The sequence below is a fragment of the Mobula birostris genome, chromosome 4 (genome assembly GCF_030028105.1).
Source record: "Mobula birostris isolate sMobBir1 chromosome 4, sMobBir1.hap1, whole genome shotgun sequence".
Lineage (NCBI taxonomy): Eukaryota > Metazoa > Chordata > Chondrichthyes > Myliobatiformes > Myliobatidae > Mobula > Mobula birostris.
Window position 1 is genome coordinate 61,894,641 of NC_092373.1, and position 14,319 is coordinate 61,908,959.

Here is a 14,319-nt window from a genome sequence, read left to right on the forward strand (position 1 = left end):
ACAAATACTTTATCTTAGTCTGTTTCCACTGCCCTTGCCTCTTTCCTGTTTGCTGATTTGTAGAATTTAGTTCTTTCTGGCCAACATCAGATTAAGAATTGCCATTTAAAGCTGTTGCGATATCTTAAAGGACCTTTGGCTATATGCAACAAGTCTAGCTTTTTCAACTCAGACTCTCTTCAACTCTATTTAACTCCTTGGTTCACTCTTTATTTTCATCAAATGTCCTAACAAGCTATTGAATTGTTAGAACAAATACTATCCCTTAGGGTAGCTGCAAATCAGCTACAAGGCCAACTTCCATGAACAAAGAGTAACAGCAATCCAGGATCATTGGTTTGCCCTTTTTATCAAGATAGAGCCACCTTCATAAGAAACTGTTTCATGTAGTGAAACACTGAATCAGAGATCACTGCTTTGGCTCACCAGCCTTGATGCATTTCCAACCCAGACTTGCCTTTTCTGGATATGGAAGATGCACAGAATGAAGTCCACCCCTGTGCCCCCAACATTCAAGAATCTTCTTGCATGGCAGAGTGTCCCCAAACGGAGGCACGGTAGCGTAGGTTAGCAGGACACTATTACAACTTGGGGTGTTGGAGTTCGGAGTTCATTTCCAACGATGTCCGTAAAGTTTGTACGTCCTTTCCAAGAATACGTGGGTTTCCTTTGGCTGCTCCAGTTTCCTCCCACAGTCCAAAGGCACACCAGCTGGTAGGTTAATTGGTCATTGTAAATTGTCCTGTGATTAAGTGGATAGGTTACTGGGCGATGCAGTTTGTTAGGCTGAAAGGGCCTGTTCCAAGCTGAATCGCTAAATAAAATGAAGTATATTACAGAGACCTCCCACTCTGAAATGTCCATTGCTGTTTTGGAATGTTTGTAGCTAAGGAGACATTTAAAAACATAAGAACATAAGAAGTAGGAGCAGGAGCAGGCCATCAAGGCCTGTCAAGCCTGCTCCACCATTCAGTAAGATCATGGCTGATCTGGCCATGGACTCATCTCCACCTACCTGCCTTTTCCCCATAATGCTTAATTGCAGTACTATGCAAAAATCTATCCAACCACGTCTTAAATATATTTACTGAGGTACCCTCCACTACTTCATTGGGCAGAGAATTCCACAGATTCACCACTCTCTGGAAAAAGCAGTTTCTCCTCATCTCCATCCTAAATCTTCTCCCCTGAATCTTGAGGCTATGTCCCCTAGTTCTAGTCTCACCTACCAGTGGAAACATCTTTCCTGCCTCTATCTCATCTATCCCTTTCATAATTTTATATGTTTCTATTTAAAAGTTATTTGAGTAGATTTTACTGAATTTTTTAAAAATAAATTTTAAAATAGTTTGTAAAAGATAAAATCATTCACAAACTTCCCTGCACTTGCCTTTAGCCACAGGGTTGGTAACTCCATTTGTTTGAAAGTGTCTGCCATTGATACACCTGATGTCTTGTACAGCTGGAGGGCCAGATATGAAGTGTGCCCAGATCATATCAGTGCTTTGCTGTGGGGATTAATAGTGAGTTTAGCAGCAGGAGCAGAAGGTCAGATTCTCCAGCATCTGACCTCTAGCTCTTGGAGCTCCACCTTTGGTGGAACATGCCCAGAAACCAAAGAGGGACTGAGTCACGAGCAGCTGGTAGCCAGTAAACCCAGCAGGCCCACCAGCTGTCAATCCACTTGATTGGGCCCAGTGCCTTTTAGTTGGAAATTGACTGAGAAACTTGAGAAAAGAAGAATAAAAAAGAAACCACTGTTTAATTCACTTTAATATTCCAATAGGTACTTTTTCATGGATTCAAAACTGGTGCAGAATAACCTCAAGTCAAGTCACAATCCATTATCCAAGCACAAAGTTAATGAAAATAGATTGAAGCTGCATGTGCTCCTAATTTCTTCTCTGCCAGTGGCTAGGGATTAGGACAGTTTCTGTACAGTATGTGAGATGTTACCTTGCCAGTCCCAGTTATTCTTACTAAAGCACTTGTTCTGTAAGCTTGCAACCTTCTGGACATCTGACTGACTACCTTCTGTACCATTTACCCTGTTACAGAAAAGATACAACTATTCTTCACCCTGCAGATGATTACTAGGATACTCCAGCTTATTTAGTTGTAGTAGGAACAAATATGATGATGCCCAGGCCTCTGAGCTGCTTCAGGCTTATAAATCTTGCAGTAGTGCACAATTTTTCACCCTTAATCTTCCGATTGGAAGCATTCTTATGCCTGGAGCATGCCTGAAATATTTTAATTGTTGATTACGGAAGGAGACTTAGAAGTTCAGGAAAAGTGTTTTCCCCTCATTAAAATAAAATGACACTATTCTATGCAGCACACGTAAAAGTTGCTGGTGAACGCAGCAGGCCAGGCAGCATCTCTAGGAAGAGGTACAGTCGACGTTTCGGGCCGAGACCCTTCGTCAGGATTAACTAAAAGAAGAGCTAGTAAGAGATTTGAAAGTGGGAGGAGGAGGGGGAGATCCAAAATGATAGGAGAAGACAGGAGGGAGAGAGATGGAGCCAAGAGCTGGACAGGTGATTGGCAAAAGGGATATGAGAGGATCATGGGACAGGAGGTTCGGGAGAAGGAAAAGGGGGAGGGGGGGAACCCAGAGGATGGGCAAGGGGAATAGTGTATACCCCTTCTATTCTATGCAGTGTGGTTTTATTAAGGTTTGTCAAGCAATAGAGGGGTGAAGAATTAATTTCCTTCCCATTTATCCTTGGCATTGAAGAAACAGCAATTTCATATAAATTCCAAACTCTCTTTAGTTTTCTATTGCATCCTTTGTGATAATATTATGCCTGTATGTTCAGAATATATTTGCACTTTGGTGGGAAAATATTAGTCTTAACTCTAGGTAAAGAGGGCAATGCAGCTTGGAAAAGTTATGTGTCCATGTACACGTGCTACTTGTCCATTAAACGTTACAATTTTTTTTCAATTAGTTAAAGTATTATCTTTTGTTTCTTTAGGAGATTGAATTCATGGATATGACATCTTTTAAATGTAAAAGTTACTTTGAAGTATATTTAGAACATCGGGAAGATCTTCAGCTGAAGTTAATGGACAAAGAGACGGATGAAGTGATATGGACCTCAAAATTGCGGGAGTGTAAGTGTCTACCAAATGTAAATGTACCTCTAGATATTTTAACAACATACACAAAATTGCTGGAGGAACTCAGCAGACCAGGCAGCATCTATGGAAAAGAGTATAGTGGTGTTTCAGGCCAAGACACTTCATCAGGGTCCTGATAAAGGTTCTCGGCCCGAAACATCGATTATACTCTGTTCCATAGATTTTGTCTGGCCTGCGGAGTTCCTCCAGCATTTGGTATGTGTTGCTTAGATGTCCAACATCTGCAGATTTTCTCTTGTTCTGGATATTTTAATTGTGAACCAAGCTTGTTTGTTTCACACACAAGAGATTCTTGAATTCTTGAGCAACACACACAACGTGCTGGAGGATTCAGTAAGTCATGCAGCATCTATGCAGTCAAGTCATGCAGTACCAATGGAGGGAAATGTGCACAGTTGATGTTTCAGACTGAGACCCTTCATCAGCTATGAAGACACTTTGAGCCAAGACCGTTCATTAGACTGGCAAGGAAGGAGATAGAAACAAGAATAAGAAGGTGGGGGAAGATGAAGGATAGGGGAACATGCTAGCAGGTGACAGGTGATGGAGGGAAACAGGTTAGCTCTGTTGTCCAGGTAGAAGATGAGATCTTTAGGGCCTTTCTGATGGAAGCACATAAGGATTGGACATCCATAGTGAAAGTAAGGCACTTCGGGCCAGGGAACTGAAAATGACTGAAGTGATGGAGGGGATGTGAAGTGTCGCATATGTAGGTAAGAAAGGAGTAAACCAAAAGGGATCAAAATGGATTTGAGGTATTTGGACACGAGTTCAGAGAGGCATGAAAAGCACCTTGCAGCTAATTTATGAGCAGATTAAATTCAACGATAGGTGTTTTCCTTTTCATTGAAGTTGAATGTTAACAAGCAACTGCACGACTACTTGCCAGTTCTCCAAATAATTTCACAGAATTTATCTGAATAAGAAATTCACCAAACAGTCCCCAAACCTGAAACTTTGATTTCTTGATTGTTATTACTATATCACACATCTTCTATGTTCCAGCATCTGAGACTTAGCAATCGCCTTTGACTCTTGCATCTGCTTCACCATTTCATCATGGCTGATCAATTTTCCCCTCAGTCCCAATCTCCAGCCTTCTCCCTGTATCCCTTCATGCCCTGATCAATCAAGAATCTATCAACCTCTGTCTTAAATATACATAAAGACTTGGCCTCCACAGCGCCTGTGGCAGAGAATTTCACAGATTCACCACTCTCTGGCTAATGTGATTCCTCCTCACCTTCATTCTAAAAGGACTCACCTCTATACTGACACAGTGTTTTCTGGTCTTAGACACTCCCACCATAGGGAACATCCTCTCCACTTCCACTTTATCATTTGAGAGGTTTCATTCTTCTAAATTCCAGGGAATACTAGCCAGAGTCATCAAACGCTCTTCATATGACAAGCCATTCAATCCGGGAATCATTTTCGTGAACCTCCTTTGACTCTCTCCAGTCTTAGCACATCCTTTCTAAGATAAGGGGCCCAAAACTGCACAGAATACTCCAAGAGAGGCCTCACCAGTGCTTTATAAAGTCTCAACATTACATCCTTGCTTCTATATTTTAGTCCTCACCACAGACTCAACCTGTCAATATGTTCAATAATCTCCAACTTCAATTTATTCTACTCAAGCCAATTCAACTTGGTGCTTCCTCTCCCAATTCAACTCATTCTTTCTAAGAATTCCAATAGTCTTTAATCATTCAATTTTCATCCAATCTTTTATCTCAGGCCAATCTTGTGTCACAGTATTATTTCAGAATTATTTGATTTATATATATTTTTTACTCTTTTCAACTCTGAATCTCAACCTAGTTGAGATTCTACCACACAATCCAGATCCATTCCCTTTGAGTTCTCTTTTATATTTACATTGAATTAAGTTGTAATAATATATATTATTTGTTTGCATTATACTTAACATTGATTTTGTGGCTTTTTTACGCTTGCTAATTCATTCAGATTGCATGCATAGAGCCTTTCCTTATTAATCAGATGAATATCTTTGTGTTTCTTCAGGTGACTGGGCAAACTATAAGCAGAATGAACAAGACAAACAAAGAGATGTTAAACGTATGTTTTTACTACGGCAGTGTACTGTGGAATACATTGGTTTTAGTGCACAAAAAGATGTTCATCTCCAGAAAGAAAAGGCTGAAAATGGATTATTGTATAGTATTATTGACAAGACACAATCCTAATAGAGGTCTCCAGTCGGTTTAGAGGGAAGAATTCTTAAGTTGAGCCTTTGCCTAAAATTAATCCTGTGACAATGGTGCTGCATGCACACCAGTCTAGTTTCTTGCCCACTGTAATCGCACTCTGCTGGGAAATGCACCTTAAGCAAGAGCAGGTTAGACTCTGGGCTAGATATAATGCCGTCACTCCCACGCTCAAGCATACAATGAATAATGTGGGGCATGAAATGTAGTAGCATAAATGAGAGCAAGAGGAAACGATTCTACTATTGTACCCAATGGAACAGGTAACAAGATTTGCTGTTGTCTTCGGTTCCCTTACAAATTTTGCCATTGTGAATACAGTACGCAATTATGGCTGCCAGTTATGTTGGAAGAATCTGCAAGGCTGGAAAAGGAAGGGGAGAAGGCAGAAAGGAGGCAGTCAAGATGGTACCATTGGGCCCAAGTGGTCCTGACAATCCATCCATGCAATTCTAGCATTTACAACCCTAATTGCTTGTTCTCTAAGCCAATTTTCCCTCTGTTCCCGCTTGGCCACAATGTAAATCTTGTTGGAGTTGGTGTAAATTGCACAGGATATTCCATCTGAAAGTTGAATATTCTGTTGTTATCTCTGTCTAACACCAAAGTAAGTTATAATACAAGGGGCAATTAGAGACTGAGTTGAACAAAACGTGCAACTAGGCAGAGCAACTGCAAATAAACTTGTTAAGGGTTTCTGACAGAGGAGAATGACTGACATAAAACAGAACTAAAATTTTTAAGGATGAAGTTGTAAATAGACAACTGTACTCTTTACTGAGGTAGAAATGAGTCAATAAACAGAATACAGAGAAGTTTAAAATCAAATCCTGTGCCTGCCTGAGGCTCTCATATTAAATTGTGGTGAGTCAACTTGCATTGGTAGATTTTGCATGGACAGTGGTACATGGTAGAGAAGAAATGTGGATTTAAACTAAGTTATTTCAGAAGAGCAATGGACTGGTAGGGAAAAGTGTGTATTCTATAACCAATGCAGAGAAATGACTCTTGGGTATTTACTTCTGGGTGATTGGTCAGGGCATGAAGGGATACGGGGAGAAGGCAGGAGATCGGGGCTGGAAGGAAAAATGAATCAGCCATGATGGAATTGTGGAGTAGGTTCAATGAGCCAAATAGCCCAATTCTGCTCCTATGTCTTATGGTCTTAAAGGAATTATTTATAAACAATACCAAAACTGTGGGTTCCAGTGAGATGAATAATCTGGAGTTAATATTAATTTTATTTGATAATGGTCTTTGAAACACCTTAGAACTTTGGATAATGGTGAAGGTGCTGTGGATTTCCTTGTTCTTCGGAAACTAAATTGCCAATCAAACTTGTACAAAATAATTATTTCTGTTTTGTCCTTCAGAAAACAGGAGACGAAAATCAAGCACTGAAATCTTTGTGGAAGATAACCATGTCAAAAAACCACGATGGGATGATAATGGTATTGTACTTCGTAAGTCACTGGAATTAAAATATGATCAGAAGTTAAACATTATATGTACTGCATAGTAAACTGGAGGAAGAAAAAAACTCCTGATATTGAGTTATTGATTACTGAATTTACCTTCTCAAATCATCAGTGCACCTAGCATGATGATAAACACAGACAGTACTTTCGTGGCTGTTTTACAACCACTTTCAATGTCTTTGCTTGGTAGTGCTTTATGTGAGTTGACAAAGTGATGAAATTGATATTGTACATCTTTTGCCCTCTCTTTGTGTATATAATGAATTTGAATGGAGCTGGTTATCTTTAATTTCATATCCTCGAAAGATGGGATGAAATTTCAAAGCATAGTATTTAGCAAAGACTTACTGACACATAGCCTCTCTTACTCAGCACCACATTTTTTTATCTGATGCATCTCTCCTCATATGGCAAATCCTCCATCCCAGGAATTAATCTAATGAATCTTCACTACACTTTCTCAATAGCAAATATATCGTTACAGTAAGGTGTCCAAAACTGTACTCAGAACTCGAGATGAAGTCTCCTCAACACTGGATATAGTTGCAGTAAGCTGTCTGCACTCGTGCAAATCGCCTTGTAATAAAGGAAACATACTGTATCTTCATGCTGGCTTTCAGTGACCTATGACTATCAACATTACCCATTCTCTCATTTTAAAAAATACTCACACTCTCTCTATTTTTATCCACCAAAGTGGAAAACTTCACATTTTCCCATTACAAATCAAATGCCATGTTCTTGCCCACTCACTCAACTTCTCTATATCCCCGTAAAGCCTCATTACATCGTCCTCCCTATTCACATCATAAGCAAATTTAGGAATACAGGTTTCCCCCGCCATCTGAAGGTAGAGCGTTCCTATGAAATGCTTCGTAAGCCAAAATGTCGTAAAGTGAAGAAGCAATTACCATTTATTTATATGGGAAAAATTTATGAGCGTTCGCAGACACAAAAAATAACCTACCAAATCATGCCAAATAACACATAAAATAACAGTAACATATAGTAAAAGCAGGAATGATATGATAAATACACAGCCTATATAATGTAGAAATACTTTTCTACAATCATTGCCGCACTTTTCTCCGTAGCGAAAATCTCACGCAAGCATTCTCGGCAGAAACACAGAGCAAGTGCTCTCAGCAAAATCACTCTCCAGTAACCTTTAAGCTACGAAGCTGCCAAATCGTACCAAATAACGCATAAAAATACACAGCCTATATAAAGTAGAAATAGTGTATGTACAGTGTAGTATCACTTATCGAAATTGGGAAGACAGCGCCAAGCACACTGATGATGGTGTGTTAGGCTGAGTCGTCGGAGGTTGGGGTGGTGCAGTGGTCCCCATCCTCCGGGCCGCAGACCAATACCGATCCGTGAAGCATGTAGGGGTACAGCGGTAGCCGGGACGCACCCAGCACATCTTTAAGAAAAAAGCCAAAATAAACAAGCTAATTAATTAGGTGCCACCTGGCACGTAAATGTCGGCCCAGATCAGAGGCGATTGCTGATTGTGTCGCCTGTGATCTGGGCACCTAATTAATTAACTTGTTTATTTCAGCTTTTTTCTTAAAGATGTGTTGGGTGTGTCCTGGCTACCCCTGCATTCTCCACGACAATGTATCGGTTCGCGGCCCGGGGGTTGGGGTGGTGGGACACTGGGCTGCCATCTCATCATCGTATGTTTCCATCAGGGCAGGCAGGTCATCTTTTTCTACGTCTGCCTGCCTCGATGTCGAAGGTCGAGGTTCGTCGTCTGCTGTGGCTGATGCGGAAGGCTTGAAAAATGACTATGCTTGACTGCTGACCCTCGCACATTTTTCTGTCATACAGTTCTTTGTAAGCACTCAAACCATCCTGCAAATATGCCCTAAAGCTACATACCCTTTCAAAATTAAAGTCGTACTTTTCTGCAATGATTATTGTCAATTGCAGCGAAAATCTCATGCAGTTGCTTCACGTTCAGTTCATTCACTTTCGATCTGTTTGCTACTGCATTCGGTTTCGATTGTTATCCTTTTCTCTTCCAGTTGCATCAGCTCATCATCTATCAGTTCTTGGTCATGGGATGCCAAAACCTCTTCAACATCATCTTCGTAAGCTTCCACAAGCCAAACTCACTTTGTCCTTACTTCGTTCACCACGATCGAAACGCTTAATTATGTCTAGTTTTACGCTAAGTGTAACACCCTTACGAGCTCTTCTAGGCTTTACCGATACCTTAGAATTCATCTTGCTAAAGGATGCTCACAGGCGTGTGTTTAAGCCGGCTAGAATGCAGTTCTGGGGGAGGAGCTTTGCTGCTCGGGGCGCGCGCTGCCTTTTCTTGTAACAGTGAAAACACCTTCTGTTAGCGAAAACAGGTAACTAATGTAGGTCGTTCGTCTGTGAATAGCCAGAGCGCGAGAGACAATACCTGTAATACTGAGAAAAATCCCTTTTTTCCCAATCCATGTGTCTATTATCAGTATGTAAAACATCTTAGCATATTGTGCAGCATTTAATAACAGTAGTCCAATGCGATTACATGTTTGTTAGTTTCTCCACGGTATGGCCATGAATAAAAATCTAATCTACACTAATCCTAAAGTGAAAGGCCAACAGTAAGGCCCCCAGTTACATGGTGTGTGATTATGATGAAACTCAAGTGTTTATTAAAGTTTTGCAAACAGCTTGCTCATTGCCATTTCATTTCTATCTGCCTTTTTTTTTTATAGTAGATGGACTAACCTGCAAAAAGAATAACAACATGACGGATAAGCAGTTAATGCAGTTGGCTGAAAAACTAGGGAGTAACTGGCAAGTTATCGCCATAAGATATCTTGATCTGGAATACCAGGATATTTCAAAAATTAGAGAAGAACATGAAAACCCTACAATGCAGAAATTTAGCATGTTGCAAATATGGAAGAATAAAGAACTGAACAATGCAACTCCATCCAATCTCCATAATAAACTCTTCGATGCTGATATTTCATGTGAAGCCCGGAATGTTCTGGAAGGTACGTGTGAATGTGTACTTTTGTGAATTCCTTGAAATATAATATAATGTTATTATATAAGAGGAATTATTCTGACTGTCAATTAGTGATCTTAAGAAATGACAGCAAGGAAAATTGGAGTTTTTCTTCCCCCCTTTTAAAATTTCCTATAATGTTTCAACACAAAAGCAATGCATTTAGGGATCATAGAATAGATTTTTATTTATAATCTTATTAAGTACACAGATGTTATCCCTCTTTTAATTGGAATAGTTAACTCCACTGAGCAGGTATCAGTGTGAAGGGCCAAATCAAAGAGTCATACACCCTGGAAAAGGGCGTTTCAACCCACCAAGTGCATGCTGACTGTCAAACACCGCTTTACACTATTAGTTGCACTATTCTGAGTTTATTATCCCCACCTTTGCATCAATTCTCAAAAACTCAAGGGGGGCAATTTACAGTGGCCAGTTAACCTACTACAAAACCTTCGGGTGTGGGAGGAAAGCGAAACACTCTGTAGAAACCAAGAGTAGCAGGAAAAGATGCATTCTCCGTACAGACGGTGTCAGAGGTTAGGATTAAATGAGAGTAGCAAGAAAAGATGCATCCTCCATACAGCAGGCCAGGCAGCATCTATAGGAAGAGGTACAGTCGACGTTTCGGGCCGAGACTCTTCATCAGGACTAACTGAAAGAAGAGATTCCAGCCTTGAACTCCAGGCCGGGTCTTCTCATGCTGCTATTGTGACTCCAGTCTCCCCTTCCCCCACCACCACTGTGCAACCCCATCTCCCTGACATTCCATCATCTACTCCTGGGCTCTCAGAGGCTCTTTCTTCCTCTCACCCCAACCCTCCCCCCTCCACTGACACCACCAGCCTCCCTCCCCCTCCCCCCTCTGATGCCAGCTCTCATAGTTCTCATCCGTGCCGGGTCTTTACCATCCCCTCCGACCATCCACTCTCTGAGGCAGAGCGCTCTGTCCTCAGTAAGGGCCTCATCTTTGTCCCCCTTCGCCAACACCTCAAGGAGTTCTGAGTTCGCCGTGACGCTGAACTCTTCTTCCGCCGGCTCCGTCTTCAAACCTACTTCTTTGGCAAGGACACTCCCACCGATGACCCCTTCTCCTGTCTTCAACCCTCCTCCTCTTCATGGACACCCCGCTCTGGTCTTCTGCCTGCTCTGGATCTCTTTATTGCTAACTGCCAATGGGACATCAACTGTCTCGACTTCACCGCACCTTGTTCCCATTCCAACCTCACTCCTTCCGAACGCTCTGCTCTCCACTCCCTCTGCAATAATCCTAACCTTACTTTTAAAACCCGCCGATAAGGGGGGTGCTGTTGTAGTCTGGCGTACTGACCTCTACCATGCCGAGGCACGGCAACAACTCGCGGATACCTTGTCTTATTTACCCCTCGATAATGACCCCACTAAGGAACACCAGGCCATTGTCTCCCACACCATCACCAATTTCATGCACTCAGGGGATCTCCCATCCACTGCTACCAACCTTATAGTTCCCACACCTCGCACTTCCCATTTCTACCTCCTACCCAAGATCCACAAACCTGCCTGTCCTGGCCGACCTATTGTCTCAGCTTGCTCCTGCCACCAAACTCATTTCTGCATACCTCGACACAACTTTATCCCCCCTTGTTCAATCTCTTCCTACCTATGTTCATGACACTTCTCACGCTCTGAATTTTTTCGATGATTTTAAGTTCCCTGGCCCCCACTGCTTTATTTTCACCATGGATGTCCAGTCCCTATATACTTCCATCCCCCAACAGGAAGGTCTCAAAGCTCTCCGCTTCTTTTTGGATTCCAGACCTAATCAGTTCTCCTCTACCACCACTCTGCTCCATCTAGCGGAATTAGTCCTTACTCTCAATAATTTCCCCTTTGGCTCCTCCCACTTCCTCCAAATTAAAGGTGTAGCCGTGGGCACCCGTATGGGTCCTAGCTATGCCTGCCTTTTTGTTGGGTTTGTGGAACAATCTATGTTCCGAACCTACTCTGGTATCTGTCCCCCACTTTTCCTTCGCTACATCGACGACTGCATTGGCACTGCTTCCTGCACGCATGCTGAGCTCATTGCCTTCATTAACTTTGCCTCCAAATTTCACCCTGCCCTCAAGTTTACCTGGTCCATTTCTGACACCTCCCTCCCCCTTCTTGATCTTTCTGTCTCTATCTCTGGAGACAGCTTATCTACTGATGTCTACTATAAGCCTACTGACTCTCACAGCTATCTGGACTATTCCTCTTCTCACCCTGTCTCTTGCAAAAATGCCATCCCCTTCTCGCAATTCCTACGTCTCCGCCGCATATGCTCTCAGGATGAGGCTTTTCATTCCAGGACGAAAGAGATGTCCTCCTTTTTTAAAGAAAGGGGCTACCCTTCTTCCACCATCAACTCTGCTCTCAAACGCATCTCCCCCATTTCACGCACATCTGCTCTCACCCCATCCACCCGCCACCCACTAGGAATAGGGTTCCCCTGGTCCTCACCTACCACCCCACCAGCCTCCAGGTCCAACATATAATTCTCCGTAACTTCTGCCACTTCCAATGGGACCCCACCACTAAGCACATCTTTCCCTCCCCCCCCCACTTTACGCAGGGGTCTCTCCCTACGCGACTCCCTTGTCCATTCGTGCCCCCCATCCCTTCCCACCGATCTCCCTCCCAGCACTTATCCTTGTAAGCGGAACAAGTGCTACACATGCCCTTACACTTCCTCCCTCACCACCATTCAGGGCCCCAGACAGTCCTTCCAGGTGAGGCGACACTTCACCTGTGAGTCGGTTGGGATGATATACTGTGTCCGGTGCTCCCGATGTGGCCTTCTGTATATTGGCGAGACCCAACGCAGGCTGGGAGACTGTTTCGCTGAACACCTACGCTCTGTCCGCCAGAGAAAGCAGGATCTCCCAGTGACTGTACATTTTAATTCCACGTCCCATTCCCATTCTGATATGTCTATCCACGGCCTCCTCTACTGTAAGGATGAAGCCACACTCAGGTTGGAGGAACAACACCTTATATTCCATCTGGGTAGCCTCCAACCTGATGGCACGAACATTGACTTCTCAAACTTCCGCTAATACCCCACCTCCCCCTCGTACCCCATCCGTTATTTACTTATTTATTTTTTTCTCTCTCTCTCCTTTTTCTCCCTCTGTCCCTCTCACTATACTCCTTGCCCATCCTCTGGGCTTCCCCCCTCCCCCTTTTCTTTCTCCCTAGGCGTCCTGTCCCATGATCCACTCATATCCCTTTTGCCAATCACCTGTCCAGCTCTTGGCTCCATCCCTCCCCCTCTTGTCTTCTCCTATCATTTCAGATCTCCCTCTCCCCCTCCCAATTTCAAATCTCTTGCCATCTCTTCTTTCAGTTAGTCCTGACGAAGGGTCTCGGCCTGAAACATCGACTGTACCTCTTCCTATAGATGTTGCCTGGCCTGCTGCGTTCACCAGCAATTTTTATGTGTGTTGCTTGAAATTCCAGCACCTGCAGATTTCCTCGTGTTTGCGTTTTTCAATCCTCCATACAGGCGGTGTAAGAGGTCAGGATGAAACAAGAGTAGCAGGAAAGGATGCATCCTCCATAGAGACAGTGTTAGATATCAGGATCAAACAGGAGGAGCAGGAAAAGATGCATCCTTGATACAGACAGTGTTAGAGATCAGGATTAAACAAGAGTAGCAGGAAACCATGCATTCTCTATACAGCCAATACTAGAGGTCAGGATGAAACAGGAGTATCAGGAAAAGATGCATCATCCATGCAGACGGCGTCGGACGTCACGATTAACCAAGAGCCGCAGGAAAAGAAGCATTGTCCATACAGACGGTCTTAGAGGTCAGGAAGAAACAAGAGTAGCAGGAAAAGATGCATCCTCCATAGAGAGTGTTAGAGGTCATGATGAAGCAAAAGCTGCTGTAAAAGATGCATCTTCCATACAGATGGTGTCAGGGGTCAGGATGTAACAAGAGTAGCAGGAAAAGATGCATGCTGCATACAGACGGTATTAGATGTCAGGATGAAACAAGAATAGCAGGAAAAGTTGCGTCATGCATACGGATGGTGTTATGGGTCAGGATGAAACAGGAGAAGCAGGAAATGATGCATCCTCCATACGGACCGTGTTAGAGGTCAAGATGAAACAAGACAAGCAGAAAAAGATGCATGCTGCATACAGACGGTATTAGACGTCAGGATGAAACAAGTGTAGCAGGACAAGTTCCATTCTCCACGCTGATGATGTTAGATGTCAGGATGAAACAGGAATAGCAGGAAATGATGCATCTTCCCTACAGACAGTGTTAGACGTCAGGATGTAACAAGAATAGCAGGGAAACATGCATCCTGCAGTCAGAAGGTATTACACGTCAGGATGAAACAAGCACAGCAGGAAAAGTTGCATCATGCATACGGACGGTGTTATGGGTCAGGATGAAACAGGAGAAGCA

The 14,319-nt window shown here is 42.9% G+C and overlaps 1 protein-coding gene across 4 annotated transcripts in view; it reads left to right on the forward strand.

Moving 5' to 3' along the window:
• The window catches only part of LOC140196362 (NACHT, LRR and PYD domains-containing protein 1a), a 75,774-nt gene that overhangs the window by 53,839 nt on the left and 7,616 nt on the right, over nt 1–14,319 (forward strand). For 3 of the 4 annotated variants that reach the window (XM_072255432.1, XM_072255435.1, XM_072255434.1), the window contains 4 exons: nt 2,982–3,120; nt 5,176–5,229; nt 6,752–6,841; nt 9,577–9,861. In XM_072255432.1, coding sequence (XP_072111533.1) covers nt 2,982–3,120; nt 5,176–5,229; nt 6,752–6,841; nt 9,577–9,861 — 568 coding nt within the window. The remainder of the gene's footprint in view (nt 1–2,981; nt 3,121–5,175; nt 5,230–6,751; nt 6,842–9,576; nt 9,862–14,319) is intronic. The other variant, XM_072255433.1, reaches the window with a different exon arrangement.